The 25,841-nt window shown below is 42.2% G+C and overlaps 1 protein-coding gene across 1 annotated transcript in view; it reads right to left on the reverse strand.

Moving 5' to 3' along the window:
- FBN1 (fibrillin 1) overlaps nucleotides 1-25,841 on the reverse strand; it is a 261,436-nt gene that overhangs the window by 132,710 nt on the left and 102,885 nt on the right. The window contains exons 7-11 of the mRNA XM_040414001.1: nucleotides 20,986-21,183; nucleotides 13,008-13,133; nucleotides 3,098-3,223; nucleotides 2,836-2,994; nucleotides 264-455 (exon numbers count right to left, since the gene is read on the reverse strand). Of these exons, the coding sequence (XP_040269935.1) occupies nucleotides 264-455; nucleotides 2,836-2,994; nucleotides 3,098-3,223; nucleotides 13,008-13,133; nucleotides 20,986-21,183 (801 nt within the window). The remainder of the gene's footprint in view (nucleotides 1-263; nucleotides 456-2,835; nucleotides 2,995-3,097; nucleotides 3,224-13,007; nucleotides 13,134-20,985; nucleotides 21,184-25,841) is intronic.

Consider the following 25,841-nt stretch of genomic DNA (forward strand, 5'->3'; position numbering starts at 1 on the left):
TGCTATAGAGACCGCTGAGCAGAGTGGAGCAGGCTCAGGTAGGAACTTGCTCCGTTCAGCTAAATCCTGCCACAGCACAACGGTACAGGGTACCGATGTGCTGTTCCAGAATTTAGCCAAGTTGTCACTTTGACTACATGTACAACTTCATAACGAAGAGCAGCCTACAAACAGTCTGCTCTGGCATGTTAAAATACTGCAAAATAGTGTAAGAGGAACATTACTTAACAGTACAAAAATTACATATTGAGGCCATACTTTACCACCAGATGCAGGAGTGGGATGACGGAATCCTGGGACAGGTGGTACGGGGAAAAATGGACCTACAGGTGGTACCTGAGGACCTAGAGGAGGTGGATACTCTGGTCCCCCAGGAAAACCTGGTTGTATATGATCTGGCAGAGGAAATGGACCAGGTGGAGGCCAGGTCACTGTGCACAGCTTGCGATATTCATCTAAAAGAGAAACAGCAGTATACTGATAACTATACCCGATAGAAATGAATATGCTCATAAATATAAAGAAGAACTTAACAGTGCATGTTTCACATCTAGCACCTATTGCAGCATTTCCTTGCACCTTTCTAATTGTCCTCTAATTCAGTGTTCCTCAACTCCAGTCCTCAGGGCCCACCTACCGGTCATGATTTGAGAATATCCCACAGAATGAATACCGAAGTCCTGATGCACTGACACTAATTCTATCACCTGCTTAATACTCTGGAAATCCTGGAAACATGACCGCCAGGTGGGTCCCGAGGACTGAAGTTTAGGAACCCTCCTCTAATTAACATATAATTGCACATGATTTCATATGTCCATGTGCACCCTAACCCCAGGACTTGCATTATCTGACCCCATCATATACAAATCTACTAAAACTTCACTTCTGTGTTATTCATGAAAGCAGTAACCAGATTTCTAATAGGTTGTAGAGCGGCGTTGAAGTGGTAACAACATTTTAACCCTTTCAACCACCATGCACAGTGGTTGAGGGAATGTATGGAGAGGGCTGCTGCAGTGAGCCTGCTCCATACTCAGCAGGTGCTGGCTGTATCGAACAGCAGGCACCCAGCCGCAATGATGGAGAACTGCGATCCCACGAACCCCATCATTTAACCCCTGAGGTGCAGTGATCAACACTGATCCCAGCACCTATGAGGCAAGGCAGAGGAATGCGGCTCCCTCTGCCTTCCGATTGGAGCCCCTGCAGGGAAATCGCGGAGCTCTGATCAGTTATCATGGCAGCCTGGATGCTGCTGAAGCCTTCCAGGCCTGCCATGGAGAGCTCCCTGCTGCTGTGTGCATAAAGCACAGCGCAGCAGGGAGTATGTAAAAATCCTATTCATTCCAATAGATCTCTATTCGGGTGAATAGGACAAGGGATCAAAAAATCACAGATTCTAGCCCCCTAAAGGGGTTAATAGTTATTAAATAAAAAGTAAAAAAAAACATTAAACTATCAAAAGTTTAAATCACCCCCTTTCCCTTTTTTACATAAAAAAATATATTAACAATAATAATATATCAAACATATGAGGTATTGCCACGTCCAAAAATGTCTGAACTATTAAAATATTTTTTAAATATTCCTGTTCAGTGAATGCTGTAACGGAAAATAATTTTTAAAACACATGATTCGCCATTTTTAGTCACCTTTTCCCACCCAAAAAAATTGAATAACAGTGATCAAAAAGTTATACATACCACAAAAACGCTACCAATAAAGACTACAGTTCGTTCCGAGAAAAAAAAACAAGCCCTAATACAGCTCAGTGGATGGAAATATAAAAAAGTTGGCGATAGATTTTTTTCAAAGGTTTATATATTTTTTAAAGTAGTAAAACAAAAAAACCTATGCAGGTTTGTTATTGCTGTATTTGTATTGAGCCGAAGAATAAGAACGTCATGTCATTTTTTGTGCACAGTGAACACCGTGATGTCAAAACTCCAAAAACCAATTTTTTTATTTAACCCCACACAAAAAAAATGTTTTCCCGTTTTCCAATAACAGACATGGTCAATTAAATGGCGGCCCACAAAATAATAAGCCCTCATATTGCTATATGAACAGAAAATTTTTAAAATGTTATGGCTATTGGAACGTGGGGAGACAAAAAAATGAAAATGCAAAACCAAAAATGGGTACTTAAGGGGTTAAGATTAGTGTTGAGTGAACTTGTGTTCAAGTTCGGCATACAAGGTTCGGGTTCAGGTGGTTATCTAAGTATTCCGTTATGGATTCCGTTACCACGGACCATAACTTATGGTCCGTGGTAACGGAGCCCATAACGGAATTCTTAGATAACCCGAACTTTGTACGTCGAACTTGAAACACAAGTTTGCTCAACACTAGTTAACATTTCATACTGGCACAAGTCTATTAACCAGTAATTAATACAATGACAATCCACTGATGGCGAGTAGCATAGAACGGACCAACACTGAAGTTCTTTAATAACCAGTGCAGTGTACTGTCCTGTCTCTGTCCTCTTGACCAGTAGAGTGAGCTGCTTTACGGTACGTACTTCAGCTAGGCAGAATCAAGTTCAACTCAGCTGGACACCAGTAGTATTAGGATGCATTCACACGACCGTTTGCGGAACACACAGGGCCGGCGCGATATAGAAAATGCCTATTCTTGTCCGGACAAGAATAGGACTTGCTCTATTTTGTTGCGGGGCTGTGGAACGGAACAAAATTGCAGAATGTATGCGGAACCATTCGTACGGTTGTGTGAATGAAACCTTAGGGAACAAAGTAGAGGGTGGTTTATATACAATTTTGTGTCAGGTAAAAAAATTTGATGCATCCCTAGGATTCAAAGAAGTCTCACCTGTTCCTCGGAAAGGGCACATTTCGGGTGCCACTGCTGCTCCTGCCGACCAGCATCTTCCGCTATCACAGCAACACTGTCTTTTCGGTAGGAGTTGAGGGAGTTGATTGATACAGCGTCCATTAGTCACGGATGTGAAGCAATATCCTGGTCGAGTATCTGCCATTAAGAATAAACTAGTGTTACTAGTAATACTGAGTGCAGAAAAGGATATACAAACAATAATAAGCATAAACACAGACTAATATCTTATGATGCTTACCTATACAACGTGATCCATCTGCTGATGTAAAGAATCCTGGGGGACATTTACAAAAGTAGCTGCCCACAGTGTTAGCACATTCACCTGATTCACAGATGCCTGTTATGGTATTACATTCATCAATATCTAAAAGAAATTGAAAAAATAAAGCTCAGTAATTGTTTGTGTTTCAACAGCAAAAAAATCTATAATGCATTCGAAACATCTTCAGATTCTTTTACTTTTCAAATATTTTATGTTGTGGTCCGCTTTTTTACATTGATGACTTATCCTCAGCATAGGTCATCAATATTACAGTAGATCAGCAGGGGTCTACTCCTGTTTGAAGAGAAGCCTTCTCTTTACTGTTTACCTGCTTGCCGTCGCAACTATAGTGGTGAGCAGGTGTAATTACAGTTCCTCCATCCTATTCACTTCTATGGGGCGGCTCAATCCTATTCACTTGAACAGGAAGAAGTCCTCCCACGGATGAGCTGTAATTTCACCTGCTCACCGCAACACCCATCGTTCATTTGCATATATTAAAACAATTTTTTTAATGTGGGCACATATGAACGTGGGACCAACACAGATGCCTTCAGAAGCCAAAAAGTTCAATCTTGTTTTCATCAGACCAGACAATATTGCTTCTTACAGTCCAAGAGTCCTTTAAGTGCTTTTTTGAAAACTTTTTGGCAACTCTGCCATAAAACCCAGATTGGTGGAGTGCTGCAGTGATGGTTGACCTTCTCCCATCGGCACACAGGATGCTTGGAGATGAGCCACAATGACTATTGGGTTCTTGGTCACCTCTCTTACTACTGAAGCCCTTCTCAACCAATTACTTAGTTTAGTTGGGCGGCCAGATCTAGAAAGAATAGTGGTTGTTCTAAACTAAGAACTTTCAGCGCAGCAGAAATTTTTTGTACCCTTCTCCAGATCTGAACATCCACACAACCCTGAGCTCTACAGGCAGTTCTTTCCACCCCATTACTTGTTTTTTGCTCTAATATGAATTGTCAGCTGTGAAACATATAAACAGGGGCATCTCTTTCCAAATCAGGTACAAACAACTGACTTTACCACGGGTTGCCTCCAGTCAAGGTGTAGAAACATCTTAAGGATGATCAAAAGAAATGGGAGGCCCCAGAGTTAAATTTCATGTAGTAAAGGGGCAGAATACTTACCGGTATGCCCATGTGAAATTTTAGTTTTTCATCTTTGATAAATTAGCAAAAATGTCTAAAATTCAGTTTTTACTACTGAATGCAGATTGATTGGGGAATCTATTTCTTTTTATTGTACAAAGCTGCAATATAACAAAATGTGAAAAGAGTGAAAGGGTCTGAAGACTTTCCGAATGTATTGTATATGTATAGGGCTTCAAATATCATTGCTTCCTATCATAAAAAATGAAAGATATACTGTAATGTATACTGGTCAATTGTATGCCAAAGAACCCTCTTTTGACACAGTTCTGACCAATAGAAGTCTATGGGCATATCAGATGTATAGAAATCCTGCTACTCCTTAACAAAGTGCCGAAAATGCGGTGTGAACTTATGTGCTGAGCCATGGGCTTTGCAGGACCAAGTCTGTGCATTTAAGAGTTTAGGGGTCATTTATTTTCAGAAATACGGCAAGTCAAAAAAAAAAAAATGGGGCATGGGCGGGGAAAGGGTTCGGTTGAAAGGCGCGTCTCATTTATCATTTTCTATGCCTGTTTTAGGTGTAGAAAATGGTCTAAATCTATGGCAGCATGGAAGCTGCGTACACTTAAACAGGCGGTGGATACGCCGAAATTATGTAGAGGCTGGAGCCTCTACATAACTTAGGTGCAACCACCGCCAGCACAAAGGAGTATTAAGACCGGTGTCCAAACGCCGGTCATATTAAATGACCCCCTTAGTTTTTAGAATGTACTCCTTTATGTCTATGTTTGTTATTGGGTTGTTTTATACTAAATTTTAGCTATGGTATATACTAGGGTTTTTTTCTAATTCATTTTCAAGATTTGTACACAACAATTAAATGTTGTAATTTCTGTAAGAAAGTATGGTATCCCTGATGGAGTCCAGAGGTACTACTCACATAATTCCAAGTGTACGATGTTAAAGTTTAAGTAATCTAAGCAAAACCCAGTAGTAATTCCTGTTTTATTTAACAGTAACAAATGTCTCAGTGACTCCCCCTACTCTGTATTAGCACAGGGCACTAGAAGAGGCCTTAGGGAACATCTGTGGTTTAAGAAAACACATCCATGGTTTGCGAAATAATGCAGCTTATGTATTTATTTTGAATGCCCCTGGTTCATGCACTTCTCTGTTGACACAGCACTCAAGATTATGGCTGGTTACATGGAATTGGTAGGAAATTCCACAGGAAATGTTTTGGCTTAATGTGAACTTAACATCAGTAACCGATGCACAGTAAAAGTCATGGAATCTGGCAATGACGCCCAACAGGTGCTGGATTTTGTAGATTGCCAAATATTCCAAATTTGTGGAAGGGCACAGCTAAATGCTGAGTTACTGGGACACTTCTATGCCTACCTCAGCCTACTGATGGATGCCTCATTGTGCCGTAGGTAGAAGATCTTGTATTAAAGGTGCAATAAAAGCGCAATTAAAAATGAAATAACACATCTGTGCATATATTCTATTCAGTAGTTTTAGAACTATGAGTGATAAGCCAGTATGAGCTATAAGGGCATCCATTATGGGTCTATTCAATGGAGTGATTGTTCTTTGAATTGTGGGAATAATCATTCAAACTTGTGCAATTACTGTAACATGTAATAGTGTGCAGTCATTGAGCGACGAGCTATAAATTGTTCATTTTCTGTGGATTGGACAAATCTGCCTGACTGTAAGATTATCATTAGTCACCCACACTGCTTGTTGTTTAGTAGTGTAAATGCTCTAGGGGTGAACGTACAAGGTTTGCTATAACGAGGAAACATCAAAAAATATCCAGCGACCATAGTTTCATGTAACTGAACGTCTTTTGAATGCAAACAACTCACTAAATCTTTGCTTGATGCTCAATAATAAAAAAATATCTGCCATTCTAACAGGGGATATTCATCAAAACTGGTGTAAAGAAAAACTGGCTCGGTTGCCCATAGCAACCAATCAGATTCCACCTTTCATTTTTCAGGCCTCCTTTGCAAAATAAAAGGTGGAATCTGATTGGTTGCTATGGGCAACTGAGCCAGTTCTACTTTACACCAGTTTTGATAAATGAGGCCTTTAATCTCTTGGAACGTCTTTTGGAAAACCCTGGCAAACAGTTGCTGTGGCCAAGGAGAGCTCCAGTTGACCACACAGATCCCTGCAGCATCCAGAAGAAATATCATATTGCGTGCCAGGCATTGCAATGACTACACTGTAGTGGGTATGTGGGCAAATGCAAAAATTAGAAGCTAATAGCACTAAAAACAGTGTGGCCGGACGCATGAGTACAATGTTAATGACTGATGCTCGATTGTTGGCCTAGATCAGGGATCAGCAATCTTTGGCACTCCAGCTGCCGTGAAACTACAACTCCCAGCATGCAAACGTGCTGAGCTGTTCTTTTAACTCCCACAGAAGTAAATGAACCGTTCTGGGAGTTGTAGTTTCTGAACAGCTGGAGTGCCGGAGGTTGCTGATCCCTGGCCTAGATATATATCAAACTAACATACAAAGCAATGACCTGTCTTGCATGTTTAAATACATTAAAATAAAGGGTAGAAAATAGATTTTAAGTATTGTACAATGTTAGTGTGTATCACTTGAAGTCACCAGTCGGAACAAGCTATTTCAAACCACCGCCAATATGCTCAGTGCACTGCTGTATGTTGCCAACGAAGCATTCTCCCACGATGCCATATTGCGGCTGTGACTGATCCCTGACATGTTTGTGGTTGGGCTGGTGACCACTGGAAAAAATATTTGTGAGAACCTTGGTTCTGGACCATTTCAACTAACAAAAATGTATAAATTCTGACCATTATGTGCGGCCTCAAAATTTAAATTAAATCCATATGCATCACAAAAATGTGGTTAAGAATGTAACCAGAACCGGAGTCTTTTATATAATCGTTAAACTGATGACACAATTTAACCCTCTTTATTATATCACGAACATAATAGCTGTGGCAAAATGAGGCTAATTTACTGAGCGAAGCCATATGTATTCAACCTAGATGGTTCTACATGTATTGGTCTGTAAAGGTGACATTCCACATTATTACATATGGTCGGCTGGTAAACCACTGCTATTTCTACTCTGTAATTGAGGTTGGGCAAAACATTTAGCTTGAGGTGACAGATAAACCATGCAAACTTCCATGTACATAATGTCTTAAATGTCAGAAATACAGTATTTATTTCTCTAGAAGAAATCAGACATGTTTTCCCACTTCTGGACAACCCCTTTAAGTAAAAGAAATCTGGCCTATTCTGTTCTATTATTTATCTGTTTTAATTTGTAGGTCTTTGGGGCCCAGTTACCATTACTACATAGCAATTTACTTTTAGGCATGTAAGCATTTGCCACTCACACATGTACTGATCATAAAGGGCCTAAGGGCACCTTAACACAGGTGGACAATTGGGCAACTATTAGGAAGGAATGTTCCAAGGAACTCTCGTTCCCAATAACTGCACATGTAAAGGTGCCACTGGTCATCCAATGAATGGGCAAATGAAAGCGCCATCGTTGATGTGGTACCCCAAATCATCAGTTCCCAGGAGCAGATCAGCCTGTAAACAGGGATCCGCTGCCCAGAAAGAATGAATCTGTATGGGGGTGACTGATCACAGTAGCGATTGCTCCCCATACATGTAAATGAAACTCTCACCTCCACACATGATCAGGCAATTACTTGGAATAAAAGGTTCATTTCTATTAATTGCCTGGTCAGTCGGCACATCTAAAGAAGGATTAAGACAATGATGCCTAGGGGGGAGGCAGTGGGATAATGTGCTCTCCGCAGGTCAATAACTGAGCTAAGCTAGAGCACTCCTATATATCTGATGGTACCGCTACTTGCTCCACAATTTGCTGTCAATAACATACATTTGATTTGTTCTTTGAGGGTAGATCCAGACAGGATGGAGACGTAACTGCGGTGTGGCCAAAAACTGCTTGGCCATGTGAGTCGCAGCTGTTTTCTATTTATTCATGATAAATTATAAATTGCTTGCTTACTTTTATTAGCTGCATGGTTTTGCATAGTTTTATAAAATCTCACAGCCATCACCAATAAGCACGCAATTTACCATTAAAGAATAAATAGAACATAGTTGCAGCTCACATGGATGTGCGGTTTTTAGCCACACTGCAGCCATGTCTCCAGTGCCCATTGTCCGGCATGTCTGGTTCTACCCTAAAAGACATGTTTACTACGTTTACAGACATAAGAAAAAATTGTTGGTACCCTTCTGTTACAGAAAGAAAATAATATGAAACTGACAAAAGTAATAATGAATAAAAATGTACTGATAATCAACTAATGAAAATCAGACATTGCATTAGAATTGTGGTTCAGCAGAATAATCTATAAAACAAACTGGGCTGGACAATAACGATGGAATCCTTAATATTTTGTTGCTTTTTTAGGCAATCACTGCAATCAAGCGATTTTTGTAACTCTCAATGAGAATTCTGTACCTGTCCATGGGTATTTTGGCCCACTCCTCATGAGCAAACTGCTCTCAGATTTCAAGGGTGCCTTCTCTAGACTTCATGATTCAGCTACTTCCACAGATGTTCAATAGGATTTAGATCAGGACTCACAGAAGGCCACTTCAAAATAGCCCAGTGCTTTGCTCTTAGCCATTCTTGGAATGTTTAAGCTGTTGGAGGACCCATGACCTGCGACTGAGACCAAGCTTTCTGATACTGGGCAGCACATTTCGCTCAAAGCTTTCTGACACTGGGCAGCACATTTTGCTCCAGAATTCCTTGATAGTCTTGAGATTTCATTATTCACTACACAGATTCATGACACCCTATGCCAGATGCAGCATAGCAGCTCCAAAACATAACCAAGCCTCCTCCATGTTTCCCAGTAGGTACAATGTTCTTTGCTTTGTATGAGTGATTTTTGCGTTTGTGAACACAGAGCTGATGTGACATGCCAAAAAGCTCCAGTTTCATCTCATCTGTCTAAAGCACATTTTTTTCCAGAAGCTTTGTGGCTTGTCAATCTGCATTTTGACAAATCCCAGTCTCGCTTTTTTATGATTTGTTCCAACAGTGGTTTTCTCTTTGGCTATCCTCCATTAAGACCACTTTGGCTATGACGGATGGTTTGATCTGACACTCATGCACCTTGACCTTGGAGTTCATCTCTAATCTCTTTGGAAGTTGTTCTGGGCTCTTTGGTTACCTTTCGTATTATCCATCTCTTCAATCTGTCATCAATTTTCCTCCTGTGGCCACATCCTGGGAGGTTGACTACAGTCCTGAAGACCTTAAACTTCTGAATAATATGTGCAACTGTAGTATCAGGAACATTAAGCTGTTTAGAGATGATTTTATAGCCTTTACCTTTTAACATGTCTATAATTTTCTCTCCTTAGCTTTCTTTGGGCCATGTTTAGTGTGGTACGCATCATTATATCAAACAGCACAGTGACTACTTTACACTCTTTAAACAGGCAGACTGACTGATTACACATTTGAAGACACCTATGATGCTAATTACAGAACATACCTTAATTTCCTTAATTTAACATGCTCCTATGGTCAAATTATTTTCTTTTTTTTTTTTTAGGGGTATCATCATATTTGTCCAGGCCAATTTTATAATATTTTTTTATTTTTATTATTATTATTATTCTGTTGAATCACAATTCAAAAGCAATGTCTGATTTTCATTAGCTGAATATTCAGTAATTATTACTTTTATCAGTTTCAAGCTATTTCAGTGACCATTGTGGGTTTTTCTTTCTTTAACCGAAAGGTACTAACAATTTTGTCCATGTGTGTATCTTGTGTTAATTCTGTTGCTGAATCGGGCCTAGCATAAAGGTGTGTGCTAAACCATGTGCACACAACTTGGTGCATAGAGCCCCTGCTGCTAGGTACTCCATGTGGTCTTAGGTGCATATTCTTTCCTAAAGAAAATGCCCCATACATTTCTTCCTGTCCGATATGTAGAAAGCGCTTCAAAGAACTCCAAATGTTGCGCAGGTAATACGCTGCGGTTTCTTACTTGCTTTACTCGAGACTTGTGCACCAAGTCTCGAGTAAAGCAAGTAAGAAACCGCAGCGTATTACCTGCGCAACATTTGGAGTTCTTTGAAGCGCTTTCTACATATCGGACAGGAAGAAATTTAAGTCCAGCTGTGTCTATACCAACAGACACCAAGGTAACGCCGACAATTCAAGTGGGTCAGAACATACAGACCCCGGCGTCTAAACGGACAGTTTCTTTCCCTGCCACGGTACCCTGCTCACATACACCGAGAGCGGACCGGAACTGAGACCTCTTGTGCTGCAACACGTGGGACGCCACGCTGAGCACGAGTGACCGGTCACTTTACCGCTTCGAACAGTGAGTAGTGTGTTCCCACACAGCAAGCCACTATAAACGCATTATTTGATATGCTGTAACAATCAGCAAGCAAGATACGAGACTTTGAATACCATTGCAACATACTAGCCACAGCTGCTAGTCACTATTCAATACTAACAGAGATTTAGCGCATTTACCATTGCGCAATTGGATATATTCATTATTAAACCCACGATCCCTATTGAGTACCAGTGACACCCCTACTGGTTATTCGAGTCCACACAGATGGTTATTTATGTATTAAATGTATTTTATTAAATGTATTTTATTGAAAGTATTTTATGATATTAAGTTACCATATATTATTTTATTGTGACAATTAAATAGTCTAAACGCATTGGCTGCAGTTCCAATTGATTTTCACATGTAGGTGTGCCCCTCTGCTCTACTTAGTCAATTTTAGGTACTTTTCAGTCTACCTGGGCCCAAAGCAGGCTACTGGGGGAGTCTTGGCCAGCACCAGCACTATGTATCACGTGTTGATGTAGTTATCCTGCCCTTGGTAATACTATATCTACGCTCCCTCCATTGACCATCTATAGCTAAGTATCGGTTTAATTATATTGTCATTTTTTTGTATCATTGGTCACATCTACATCTTTGCTGGACTCTGTCCAAATGTTTACCTACCTCCTGATGAGCCTGTTTCTATACAGGTGAAACGCGTTGAGGTTTGTGTTATAAGATTGGCATATTTTTTAAAAACGTGCGTACTGTGTATTGGAGTGGAATGGTGATCCACAGAGCATCTGGACCCCCTGCCACCCACTTGTTTATATTTATTCTTGGATTCCGGAGAGGAGGGGTGGTGACCTTGGCCATCTTAACCACCGGTCCCCTCCGGTGTATAATTATATTTTTTGATACTGTCACTGTATTTCTATTATCTTTCCCTGGTTAGGGTTAATCTAGGGATTTGACAGTCCTAGGTTCGGGGACAGGGAACCTCCACCATCAGGGGGTTACCCTGGGCTGAGCAGTTTTTAGGGCTTTTAGGGTAAGCATCCTGTCTGCCCTGCCCTCCTCAGACCGTGTACTATTTTTCGATTTAATCCTCGATCCGCCTGAATCGATTGACAGTTTTTTTGTGTCACTAGCATATGTGTTAACCAGGGGTCACTACTCCCCTGTCAAAAGAATTTTATATATAAATCCTTTTGAAATTGTAGTACACCTTTTTTGGTATGAACATACCTATACCCGCACTATAACAAAATAAAGGTATTTTTAAAAGTCACTAATTCCGAATAGCAATTTACTTTTCAGTCATCACTTAAAGGGGTTGTACCACAAAAAATATTCTACATTTTTCAAACCAGCACCTGGACCTGAAAACTTTTTTAATTGCATGTAATTACAATTTGGTATAGCCACTGATCTAGTTAATAAAATGCATCTGTATAGCGCCACCTGCTGTTTCTTCATTTTCTTATTGCTTGTCCGCCTTAATGAGGTGGTTGTACACTCTCATTATAAATCTTCAACTGTCACCAGACATATTTTATGTTAGCTGTGGCAGTTCCAGGGAAACAACTACAGCAGAAAGGACACCCCCCTGAGCTGTGAGAGGGAGAGTGCTGCTGTGCCTGATATTGCAGTTTACTAAAGCTTTGTCTGATTCAAGTGAAAGGGGCTAAGCTGCTATACCAGGCTGAGGCACTACTATAAGGACAAAGTTGTGCCTCATAATCAGTGTAGTGGATGCAACTCTCACAGGAGTGCCATAGGATCTTCAAACAGTTACCTGGCAGGGGTGCCAAGAGTCAGACCCCCCAATCTATTATTGATGACCTATCCATCCTAAGGACATTCCATCAAACTTAAGGAACATGATAAGCTGTTTAAATGCTAAGGTGGTAAACCTGTTGTAATATCCTGGAATAATAGGAAACTTTCTCAGCAGATGATGTTTAAAGATTTTTACAACACAGTCATCTGTTGGGTCCCTTTGGTCAGTACACAATACAGTATTAATATCAAAAGACAGTTGGGGCCTCTCCTGGCCAAAAGCGTTGGAGATGCTTCCAGAAACCCCTCCTAGGATCACATCATGTTAAAAAGGGAATATGGACCTATGAAACACACCAAGAGGCCATATGACGCTGTAATCTCCAAGCAGCTGCATTTTTCCATCCCAGCCCTGTGAAATTGATTCCCTGAAGATTTCGACTCACTCAGTTTTCTTTGTATCGTAATCCAGATCAGTACTGTCTTGTTCAACATGTGTGAATAACTCAAGTAAATTAAATATGACAATAATCAACAATAAATATCCGAAAAAGCAAACAATACATCCTATGATTTCTGAAAACAGGAATACGAACTGGTTTGTGTATCTTGATGAGCCTGGAAACGTCTTACCTTCACATTTTTGTGTTATTTCATTAAACTTGTGTCCAGCTGGGCATTTGCACTCAAAAGATCCGACAGTATTAATACAATTTCCTCCTTGACATAACCCAGGGATTGCTTGGCATTCATCCACATCTGCCCCAAGGAAATAGAACAAAAAACACTAAATGTTGTAAACAACCCTCAGTAGGATCCGTTAAAGCTAATTATTCTTAAAGGCTTAGGGCTCTTTCACACTTGCGTTGTTCTTTTCCGGCATAGAGTTCCGTCGTCGGGGCTCTATGCCGGAAAAATCCTGATCAGGATTATCCCAATGCATTCTGAATGGAGAGAAATCCGTTCAGGATGCACCAGGATGTCTTCAGTTCAGGACCGGAACGTTTTTTGGTCGGAGAAAATACCGCAGCATGCTGCGCTTTTTGCTCCGGCCAAAAATCCTGAACACTTGCTGCAAGGCCGGATCTGGAATTAATGCCCATTGAAAGGCATTAATCTGGATCCAGCCTTAAGCTAAACGTCGTTTCGGCGCATTACCGGATCCGACGTTTAGCTTTTTCTGAATGGTTACCATGGCTGCCAGGACGCTAAAGTCCTGTCTGCCATGGTAAAGTGTAGTGGGGAGCGGGGGAGCAGCACACCCACCGTCGGCGCGGCCCCCGGGGCGCCCCAGAGCGACGCCAGGGCGCCCCACGAGCATGGACCACACGATCGCATGGATCACGCAATCCATGCGAATGGGGCGCCCCGACGCCACCCTGGAGTCGCACGGGCGGCAAGCACACTGCTCCCCCGCTCCCCACCACTACCATGGCAACCTGGACTTTAATAGCGTCCTGGCTGCCATAGTAACACTGAATGCTTTCAGTTCACTTGTGGTGTTACGGATCCGGCGGGCACCTCCGGCAACGGAAGTGCACGCAGGATCCCAACAACGCAAGTGTGTAAGAGCCCTAGTCAACCATTACTAAAATGAAAGTTATGTAAGACTGGATTAAAAGTGAAATCATTCTAATGGTGGGCATTAAAGTGAACCTGTCAGGTGGTGTCTGCTGCCCTAGGATAGACAGTGAGATTCCTGATTACCCACCCACATAGGATGACTGACAGCTCTTCATATGTCAGTGAGTGTACACAAAAGGCTGTCAATCTTCCTGTGTGGGCGGGGAAATCAGGACTCTTGCTGTCTTTCTTAGGAGTCCTGTAAGGATTTACTCTGCTTTTTATTCATAAATCCTTCTCCAAATCATATAAACCTATAGATATCACAGAGTTCAGCTCCTCTCTATCATATACTGCTGTCAGATAGAACAGCAGATATCATCTGACAGATTCTCTTTAAGGAAAATGGAAGAGGTAAGGAAGGGGTTGACCACTTTATGGTTACTGTTGACCAAAGTGTCTGTAAGATGATTATATGACACTTACTAATATAATCCTGGTTAAAATTTTGCACCGTTTTCTATATTTCATTAGGTATGCCCCTTGTTTGCCAAGTCTTTTGTGCTATCTATGCAAAGGTCCTGTCAATAAGATGGCCGCTGATGGAGGGTCATGTGACCAAGCAAATCACCTTCTTCTGATGACTCCTATATTCAGATACACCACACCTGCCATCTGTACTTGTTCTGTTGGGAGTTCAGTGCAGGTGCAGTGAGTTTGAATAGAGGAGACATCACATGGAGGTGATTTGCCTGATCAAATGACCCTCCATCAGCGGCCATCTTATGGACAGGACCTCTGTATAGATAGCACAAAAGACTTGGCAAAGAAAGAGACATACCTTATGAAATATAGAAAATGGAGCAAAATGTCAACAAATACTGTATTAGTAAGAGGCATATAATCATCTTACAAACACATTGGTCAACAGTAGCCAGAAAGTGGCCAACTCCTTTAAGCATTTAGTGATATATGGGCCCACTCAGCCATATAAGAATCACCACAAATAATAATAATATAAAACAAAACAAGTACAATAATCATGAACCTATTAACAGACTGTTAAATAGGGGGTGAGGAACCTACCCATAAGGGCATACAATTTACAAGAAAAAGGGGAAGGAGACAGTAGATGAGGGTAGAAGCAGCTCATTTGGCAGCATGCTTATTGTAGGTAGTAAGATTTCCCGAAGAGGTGGGTTTTTAGGTTGCTTTAGAATGTATGGATGTTGCAGTAAATTCAGCACCTGCTAAAGTTGAACTGTAAGTCACTCTTAACTTTTTGATATAGATTCTGGTGTACTATTGTTGTTTTAGCAATTGCCATGATACTCTATTGGGAATACTACTGGGGTCAATATAGTGCTGGGTAGAGGACACAGGAATCGTTTTCTAGTTGCCCAAGACTGTCTTCATTAACCCCTTACATCAGTAAATCCTGAACTGGTATTTTCTAATATGTATTGAGTGACCATACTGATCCTATTACAGCTCTCATTGAATCCTACTTTTTAATGCACTTTATGGGAAATATAGAAAGCAACTATTTAGCAATTGTGCCTTTTCATGCTGTTTTGGACACAATTATGTCTCCTGGTACCTGGTTAGTGGAGCTCCGGAATACAGTAAAGGCTGTCACCTGTACAGTTGTGGTGGGGTAGTTGTATAGGTTCCCCTGGAGAGGTACATTGTTTTATGGTATTCCACATTATTAATATACAGAATGTTTAGAGTCTAAATTTATCAAGGGAGAACCGTAAGTAGAATGTTTAGTCAGTTAAAGGGGTTGGCCACCATACGCATAAAAAAAAAAAATGGCCCGATATCTAAAGTCAAAAGGTATTAGTATAATGAGAGATATACTGTGTATGTATAATTTTTCTAACGTGTTCAGCATAGTATGCTCCCATATTTGAGAGGCTGTGTGGGCGGAGCAACTGCAAAGTGAAAGTAAAAATCCCAGCATGCATCACAGCATCTGGAGTTGTCACATGACATCCCTGGCCAACTGTGATACCATAGTAACAACAGCACCTCAGGTGTCATTTCATTGCATAATGGTTTTTAAACACCATGTCCCATTTGAAGTGCCCCTGATGCACCCCTACAGCAGAAGCTTCCAAAAAGTGACCGCATTTTGGAAACTACGGGATAAGGTTTTATTGATACTATTCTGGGTTACATATGATTTTCAATCGCTCTATATTACATTTTTTTGTTAGGAAAGGTTACCTAAAATGGCCATTCTGCCACAGTTTTTATTTTTTTATTTTTTACAACGTTCATCTGACAGGTTAAATCATGTGCTATTTTTATAGAGCAGGTTGTTACGGATGCAATGATATTACATTTGTCTACTTTCTTTGTTTGTTTGTTTCACTTTTACATAATAAAGCATTTTAAAAAACTAAAATCATGTTTTTGTGTTTCCATTTTCTGAAAGCCATATTTTTTTTATTCTTTGGGGCGATTGTATTATACTTTTTGTGATGTAAGGTGACAAAAAATGGCTTTTTTGCCACAGTTTTTTTTTTGGGTGTTCACCTGAGGGGTTAGGTCATGTGATATTTTTATAGAGCTGGTTGTTATGGACGCGGCAATACCTAATATGTATACTTTTTTTACATTTATTTCATTTTAACACAATAAAAGCATTTTAGAAATAAAATGCATGTTTTTGTCTCCATTTTCTGAAAGCCATATTTTTTTCAGTTTTTGGGCGATTGTCTCCTGTAGGAGCTCATTTGTGCGGGATGAGGTCACGGTTTGATTGGTATCATTTTGGGGTACATACAACTTTTTGGATCACTTTTAATACCTTTTTTGGGAAGTAAGGTGGGAAAAATTTCAATTCCATCATAGTTTTTCTCTTTTTTTCTTTATGGCGTTCACCGTGCGGGAAAAGTAACATGATCCTTTTATAGATCAGGTCGTTACGAACGCGATGATACCAAACATGTGTAGTGTATTTTATATATATATTTTTTGAATCAATTATAAATGTGTGGCTATAAGAAGACATTTTATTTATTTTTTCACCTTTTTTTTTACCCAGACCCACTTGGATCTTGAAGATTCAGTGGTTCTGATGGTTTACAATACACTGCAGTACACTGTATAGTGTACTGCAGTGCGTTGTCACTCACAGTAAGCCTGATCAGACTCCTGCCTTTAGCAGGAGCCTGATCAGCTATACCAAGGCAAGCCGGATGCCTGTTAAGGCGTCCGGTTGCCATGGTAACCATCGCAACACTGCGACAGCAGCGCAGTGCCTGATTGGGGAGGGAGTGAGCTCCATCCCTCTGTTAACCCATCAAGCATCGGGCCCGCTGCCACAGCACAGCAGCAGCCCGATGGGAGCTCCCTCCATCTCTTAACCCCTTCCATACAGCATTCCCTATGGACCGCAGCATGGAAGGGGTTAAACTGCCGACATTGGTGCCAACACTGATGTCGGACATTTTAAGCAGAGTGTGAGCTGTATATTATGATGCTCCGGCCATCCTAAAACAGATCAGGGCGGGAGAGGGGGGTGGAAGGGGGATCAGCAGTGCTGCCGCCGGCCATCCTGAAATTAGGGGGGCACAATGGGGGCTGGAGCCCACGGGGGGATATTATACAGTGAGGAACAGAAATATTTGAACACCCTGCGATTTTGAAAGTGCTCCCACTTAGAAATCATGGAGGGGTCTGAAATTCACATTGTAGGAGCATTCCCACTCTGAGAGACAGAATAAAAATAAAAAAATTGGAAATCACTTTGCATGATTTTTAAAGAATGTATTTGTCTTGCACTGCTGAACATAAGTATTTGAACGCCTGAGAAACAGCAAGAATTCTGGCTCTCAAAAACCTGTTACTGTGCCTTTAAAAAGTCTCTCCACTTCTACTCCACTCATTAATCTAACTTAGTAGCACCTGTCTGAGCTCTTTAAAGACACCTGTCCACACCATAGTCAGACGCCAACTACCACCATGGGCAAGACCAAAGAGCTGTTAAAAGACACCAGAGACAAAATTGTGGACCTCCACAAAGCTGGAAAGGGCTACGGGGCAATTGTCAAGCAGCTTGGTGAAAAAAGATCAACTTTTGGAGCAATTGTTAGAAAATGGAAGAGGCTAAAGACGACTGTCAGTCTCCCTCGGACTGGGGCTTTATACAAGATCTCACCTTGTGGGCTATCACTGATGATAAGAAAGGTGAGGAATCAGCCCAGAACTACAAGGGAGGAGCTGGTCAATGACATGAAGAGAGCTGGGACCATAGTTTCAAAGGTCACTGTCGGTAGAACACTACGCCGTCATGGTTTCAAATCATGCATTGCACGGAAGGTTCCCCTGCTCAAGTCATCACATGTCTAGGCCCGTCTGAAGTTTGCCAATGACCATCTGGATGATCCAGAGAAGGCATGGGAGAAAGTCATGTGGTCAGATGAGACCAAAGTAGAACTTTTTGGTCTAAACGTCACTTGTCGTGTTTGGAGGAAAAAGAAGGATGAGTTGCATCCCAAGAACACCATCCCTACTGTGAAGCATGAGGTGGTAACATCATGCTTTGGGGGTGCTTTTCTGCGAAAGGGACAGGATGACTGCACTGTATTAAGGAGAGGATAAATGGGGCCATTTATTGTGAGATTTTGAGCAACAACCTCCTTCCCCCAGTCAGAGCATTAAAGATGGGTCGTGGCTGGGTCTTCCAACATGACAACGACCCGAAGCACACAGCCAGAATAACCAAGTAGTGGCTCCATGAGAAGCATATCAAGGTTCTGGAGTGGCCTAGCCAGTCTCCAGACCCAAATCCAATAGAATATCTTTGGAGGGAGCTGAAACTCCGTGTTGCTCAGTGACAGCCCCAAAACCTGACAGATCTAGAGGAGATCTGTGTGGAGGAGTGGGCCAAAATCCCTGTTGCGGTGTGTGCAAACCTGGTCAAGAACTACAGGAAATGTTTGACCTCTGTAATTGCAAACAAATGCTTCTGTACTAAATATTAACACTGATTTTCTCAGGTGTTCAAATACTTATGTTCAGCAGTGCAAGACAAATAAAGTCTTTAAAAATCATACAACATCATACATTTTTTTTTATCCTGTCTCTCAGAGTGGGAATGCACCTACAATGTGAATTTCAAACACCTCCATGATTTCTAAGTGGGAGATTTCTGTTCCTCACTGTATATATATATATATATATATATCTATATATATATATATATACACATTTTAGAAGGTTCTGATCCCCACAGTCACGGACTGTGGGGATCAGAACCTTTCAGCCGGCATTAGGATCCTGTGATTGACTTGTCTGTACAGACTAGCCAATCAGAGCGATCGCCGGGAGGCAGACTGGACATGGGCTGCTTTTAGGCAGATTAGGAAAAGCAGCGCATGTGCAGTTACAATAAAGGCATGGATGAGCTTTCTCTAAAGCTCCTCCATGTCGCGTGCAGCCATGGACGAACTGGCTGCATGGCAGAGCGGGGCTCAGGGGGCGTGGCTTACTATAAAAAGATTACCAAACAGATTTTTTTAAATAAAGTATATTTGGAAACTCATTTTTACCCTGCCTCCAACAATGTTGTGTAAAGTACTTATATAGTGACCAACCCCTTTAAGGTTCATCTGCATCCAAAGAGGACCTGTCACCAGAAAATGCAGTGCAATCTGAAAGTACCATGTTATAGAGCAGGAGAGGCCGAGCAGATTGATATATAGTTTTTAGGGAAAAGATTCAATAAAACCTTTTATTTATACATTTATATCTCTGCTTTTTTGCAGCCCTGTGTAGTGCTATTGGTACAGGAGGGAGATGTTATCAGTGACTGACAGTTCACATCAATCTGCTCAGCTTCTCCTGCTCTATAACATGGTGCTTTTAGATTGCATGGCATTTTGTGACAACAGGACTTTTTGAAGCCCTGCCTGGGGACACACGAAACGTCCCAACGCTATGACCACCCCAAAATGTTCAAAGAACTCCCATAGAACACCCACTTTTTTTCGGTAAATTTGCACAAACCATGCCCCTTTTGTGGTCGACCCCACCCCTTTCCTAGGATTCTTGGCAACAGTGTGTGTCATGCAAAAGCATGTTTTTTTTTAAATCCCATTTGCTCAGCAGAAGCAGAATTACCCTGATGTCTATTCTCTTTTTGAATCATTCATGGCACTCTGAATGCCCTAATATGAGTGCGTCACACAAACTATCCACTAAAGAGACTCTTCGTGCCATATCCTCTGTGCAGAGGCCAGTACTCACATGCAAGAGATCAGAATGAAGATAGTCTGGACTGAAATCTACTGTATTCTGCTTTTCTAATGCATTTCATGTTTTTTTTTATGTACTGTACCTAAGTGAAAACCTTACATAAAACTACAAAATTCCCCCACAGTGCTGGAAACTTAGATTACTCAACAGTTTAGTATATGACTGCCTCTGCTAACTTTCTTCAGCTTCCTGCCAGACATCCAGACAATAAAAGAATTTATACAGCTGGAGGTATTAGACCAAAAGCCAAAAACTGTGTCAGAGCTCTCTATCAGGAGGCATGCTCGGGAATAAGCGAGGAACATCTGGGCGAATGCAATGATCTGAACCAACTGCACACTCTCCAGGAGGATAAAATGTCAGAGACATACAGTAGGTGGATAAGCAACTTTTTCACAAAGTCAAACCAAACAATCTGTCAGCTGTTTAATGAGTGGCAGTAATAATTCCGTATGTATTCCATTATAGTCCAGCTTTATTTGAAATAAAACTTCTCCATCTGAGGTCATCGTAAATTATCTTCTTTTCTGTCGGAATGAGGGAGTTTTTGGCAAGGAGAAATTCATTAAGGCCTTGGCTCGTCTGTCTGACCTGAGTTGCTAATGCCCCCCCTTTTTACATCACGCAGTCACTTAGTCGTGAAGTAATGTACTTGACAATGATTTTCCATTCTCTATGCACAGGCTGGGGTATGAAACAAGGCATGCTGTCCAAAGCCCTGTAATTCTATCAACATTAGGACATTAGCTGTTATAACAGCTCCATGTACTTTGCATACCTTGACACGCTCCTGTTCGGATGTTTGGAATAAAGCCACGACGGCAGGGATGTGGTTGGGCTGGGCACATCTCGCACGGGTGTCCCCATGCTCTCCCCACTGTGGCGCAGCACAGCGTCTTCGTGCACACTATACCGCTCAGCTGTCCTTGACACATTTGGTTGCTTACAACAGAAAAGCAAGGTCCCGTTCTGTAATCTGGAAATAAAAACCAACAGGCACTTGAGAAAGACAGAACTCAGCCTCCAAGGAAAATCAGAATCTAAACAATGTTGTCTTTGACATGGCCAGCAGCCAAAGTGTTCCTAGAAGTTATAAGCCATGAGATCTTAGTGGTACTGCAGTATTGATTATGGTTCTACCAGGGCTGTGGAGTCCGGAATCCAAAATTCTGAGCCCTCTATTTTCCATACTCCGACTCCAGCTCTAACTCTGACTCTTTCATAAACGGCTTATGTGTAATAATTTGAAAATGTACTGGAGTCAAAACATGGTACATTCTACAGTTCTACAGTTTCACCCAAAACTGACTCCGACTCTGACTCAACTATGACTCCATGACCCTAGGTTCCACAAATATATGTACAGAGAGACTACCCTAACAGCAGAATAACAACTGTGTATGTCTTACAACTTAAGGCCTGTTCACACACAGGGGTGCACCACCAATGAGGCGAGGTGAGGCGAGGTAAGGGCAAGAAAGGGGCAGGGGAAGGGCCATGGACAATCAGTGCTTCCATTATGGAAATGCTCATCTCTACATATTCAACTGCATCGCTGTACTCAGGACACCATTACAGTTGAATGCTATCTCCCTGGCTCACTGTTTCCTCTAATAGGCTTTAGTCCTAGTTCCTGTAGCCTATCAGAGGCCGGTGTCATCACAGGCTGCTTAAGAAATTGGCATTGGGAAGGGGGGCGCTGTTTCATTTTTCGCCTCAGGCAGCAGAAAGGCTAGATGCGCCCCTGTTCATACGGTGGATTCTGACGCTGTCAAAATCTGCCACGTATACCGCAGCAGCAACAGCCATGGTTTTTGTTGCGGTTGTTCACTTCAGATGCCACAGACTCGTTCACGGCTTAGCTCTATTGAATGGAACTAAACCACTAGCGGACACCCACTGCAGCTTCAAGTGGCTGCTATCTGCACATTGCACCAAGAAGGGACATGTCCTGTCTTGGCACAGTGGTGGCTTTGAACCACCAGCCTACTAACTCCACCGCTGCTTCCCACTGTAAAAAAATCCATTCAAATTGAGGTGTTTCATGTTTTGTGTATTACAAAGCTTCCTGTTAAAAGCACGTGGTAGAAATAGCCTGCATTTCAATAAGACATCCTTCGTAACAAACAATTACAGCACAGTACTGCCAAACACCGACCATACTTGGAGAAAACACCACCGTCTCCATGACACTGAGAACATCTGGCCTATTGTACATGTCATATTTGAATGGTGGAAACTTGGCAGTGAGGGGCGCAAACAATAATTGACATTGGCAAAGAAGGTTTGGCATCTAAACATTGTATTTTGTAAAGTTTGGACTATAAATGGCAAACTAGCTAAGCTCTGTACCAGTTTAACCAGGGATTTACTAGGGGCTTTTAAGGGCAATGCGGTATCAACGTTATTCTGAGACACTTATTTTGGAACATAGTAGATATGTTGGTGCCCAGGGGTGTAAGTGCTTTGGTATTTCTTTTCTACTATTTACAATAATATTTTTTCTACTATTTAATATCCATAAGCCTACTAAAGTACAGAGAGTTAGAAAGCATGTAATGAGCTAGTCAAACCCATCAGATAAGCACAATTGCAATCCAGTCATGGATCAGAACCAACAGTCCACAGCATGTCAAGTCATGCTGTAGGTTTTGTCCATGGTTTTTAACTTTTGGATTGCAGTGGTGGTGGGGCCAAATTAAGGCCACTTTCAGACTAGCGAGTTCCACGCATTGTACTCGCAGCATGAGTACGCAACAGCTCCCGTCCTGACCTCCTAGTACTGACAGGGTCGGATAGCATTATATTGATTCATGATGCTATGTAACCCTTACAGGTCTTGAATGTATTGTATAACACTGACATAATGCTGTCAGTGTTATCCAATACATTCCAGAACTGTATGGGTTACATAGCACGCCGTCAGTGCTGGGAGGTCAGGACAAGAGCTGTTGCAGACTCATGCTGCGAGTCCAGAGCATAGAACTCGCTCGTCTGAAAGGGGCCTAAGCTTAGCGGCATAGCTATCACCAAAGCAGCCACTATGGGCCTGCACATTTACCCTACAGTGGCACTGGCACAGTAGACAGACTGTCCTGTGCCCAGCACTGCGCACAGGGAAGGGGGGGGGGGCATATATATATTTTTTAAGCAAACATAGCTGCAGTAGCTGTGGATTCATCTGAGAGATGCATGCCTGTTTGCTGTAAATGCATACAGGATACTGTGGGGGTAAGGAAGTAAAAAGTAGAGGAGTAGGTGATGGAGGAACAGAAAGTGACAGGGAGCGAGGGCCAATGTAGAGGAGTCACATCATTTGGCCGAGGCTCTTTGGAGGAAGAGGAGGTATGATGTGGCGGAGCTCTTAGAGGGTAAGGTGGGACACAAACAGTTAGATCTCTAGGGGGAGAAGGTGAGCTGACCAGAAAGGGGAATTGAAAGACACAACCTGATAGGGGCTCTGTGGCAGAAGGTGGAAAAGGGAAAGAAATCACTTGATAGTAGGTGTGCTGAGGCACTGATGGTAAGACAGTGCGGGACCTGATCAGTGGCAGAGGCTCTGAGTAGAGGGGCACACACAAAACACATTTTACTGAAACTGCTGTCTGTACAGAAAATAAAAAAGGCAGCAGCTTCAGGAGCTTTCTGACCTCCCCGCCACATTATAGTTATAGCAGCTACCTCTCGTGGTTGAAGGAGTGATGGAGGAAGACTTGCCTTGTTCTCTCTCCAACACTCCATCTTCCATCACTTCCTAGCAGCACAGACTAGCTGCACTGCCAGTCCCAGCTCCTGTGTACTTTCCATATCAGCTGATCACAATAATTAGATCTCTTCTAAAACAGAGGAGATATATTTCTGCTTTGTGATGCGAGCAATGTGGGTCCCTCCCCATATCCTCCATGGCCCAAGCAGCGCCACCTCCTCTTATTAATGGCGGCGCGGCCACAGTGTGGTCTTCATTAGTTAAATAAAAGGCAGCTGCGGATTAATTGGCTGCACGGTTCGTGACCAAAGCACGACCGCAACCGACCAGATAACAATCATGCCATGTGATTGTACTCTAAGGGGCTGTTTTAGTCTCTAGTGACTTATTACACATGCAAGGCACTGATGTTTCAGCTGAGCATCAGTCCTAACCTGTAGATCTGGTAGAGACCCCTACTTCCTCCTTAAAGGGGTATTCCGTATGGCACAAGTTTTCCCCCATCCACAAGGGGATAACTTTAAGATCGGTGGGGATCCTACCACTGGGACTCCTACTGATCACGAGAATGGGGCCCTGTGGAGGTGGATCCACTAAGCCTCTGGTCCAGATGAGCAGTTATTTTGCAGTATGGACAGGTAGCACTGGTGCAGCAAAGCAGAACAACAGATGTAGCAGTGTTGGAAACATTGCAGAAATGGAGATGTAACAGATATGGTGACATAGTAGAACTATAGCAGAGGTGATGATTTAATGGAGTCAGAGATGATGCAGAGTCGAAAGTATAGCAGGGCTGAATATGTTGCAGAGTTGGTGCAGTATCACAGCTGAAAAGTTGCAGTGTAGCAGGGCTGAAGATGTTACAGAGCTGATGGTACAGCAGAACTGAAGCATTTACAGAGTTGGTGATATGGCAAAGCTGAAATTGTTGCAGAGTTGTTGGCATAGCAGAGTTGAAGTTGACAGTGCAACAAAACTGAGGCTGAGTTGGGGTTGTAGCAGTGCTAAAGCTGTGGAAGGTTTGCTGTTAAAGCAGAGCTGAAGCTTTGACAGGGATGAACATTCAGATTAGAAATGAGAAAAGTAAAAAAAAAATTTGATTGGCAACTTCGCTAAGGTTAGAAAATAAATTTGATTTGTTCCGAATTAATTCCTAGCGAATCGCTATAAATCAGGTATACCCAAGCCACGAATGGCCACACCCGTATTGTCCTTCTTCACTGTTAATGGCCGCGTGGCGCTGTACTCGACTATCTCAAGAACTACCATAGAAATTAATGCACAGTTCCGACCAGACACTTCAGTCATTTTAGGGGAGCTGCAAGAGGCTTGCAGGGGGTATGGGTGCCCCGTTCTCATGATCAGTGGGGGTCCCAGTGGTAGGACCCCCACTGATCTTAAAGTTATCCCCTATCCTGTGGATGGGGGATAACTTGTACCAACCGGAATACCCCTTTAATGGTGAAAGCAATGGGGCTTTGTCACAGACGTACTGGGACATACGGACGTCCCCGCAACAGTGAGTGGCAGGAGATCTTTGAGACTGGCAACACGTGGTTTGAGTTCACATGTTTACCTTGTGGATCAATAGGAGTCTGTGTTGTTTCTGGTACTGGCCACACCCTTAACCTTCAGGTGTTGCTTTTGCGGTCATTTAACTTTCCCTATTTATAGTTGTCTCTCCCACAATGCTGTGCGGTTTGTAGCTTCAGTTGGACCTGTGGATAGCTGGTGTTTGGATCTCGGCTGAGTTCCTGGTGCTGCCATAGCTTCTTGGAAGTTAAGTATTTTGGCTTTTCTGTGTGCTGCATTTCTTTGTTGTTTTGTATTAGGCCTTAGGGAGACTCCTGTTCATCCTTCCTTTTGGAGGAACAGGATGTCGCATTCCTGTCATCAGTACCAGGGGCCTTTAGGGTTAGATAGTTAGG

This window comes from Bufo bufo, chromosome 1 (assembly GCF_905171765.1).
Source record: "Bufo bufo chromosome 1, aBufBuf1.1, whole genome shotgun sequence".
NCBI classification, from domain to species: domain Eukaryota; kingdom Metazoa; phylum Chordata; class Amphibia; order Anura; family Bufonidae; genus Bufo; species Bufo bufo.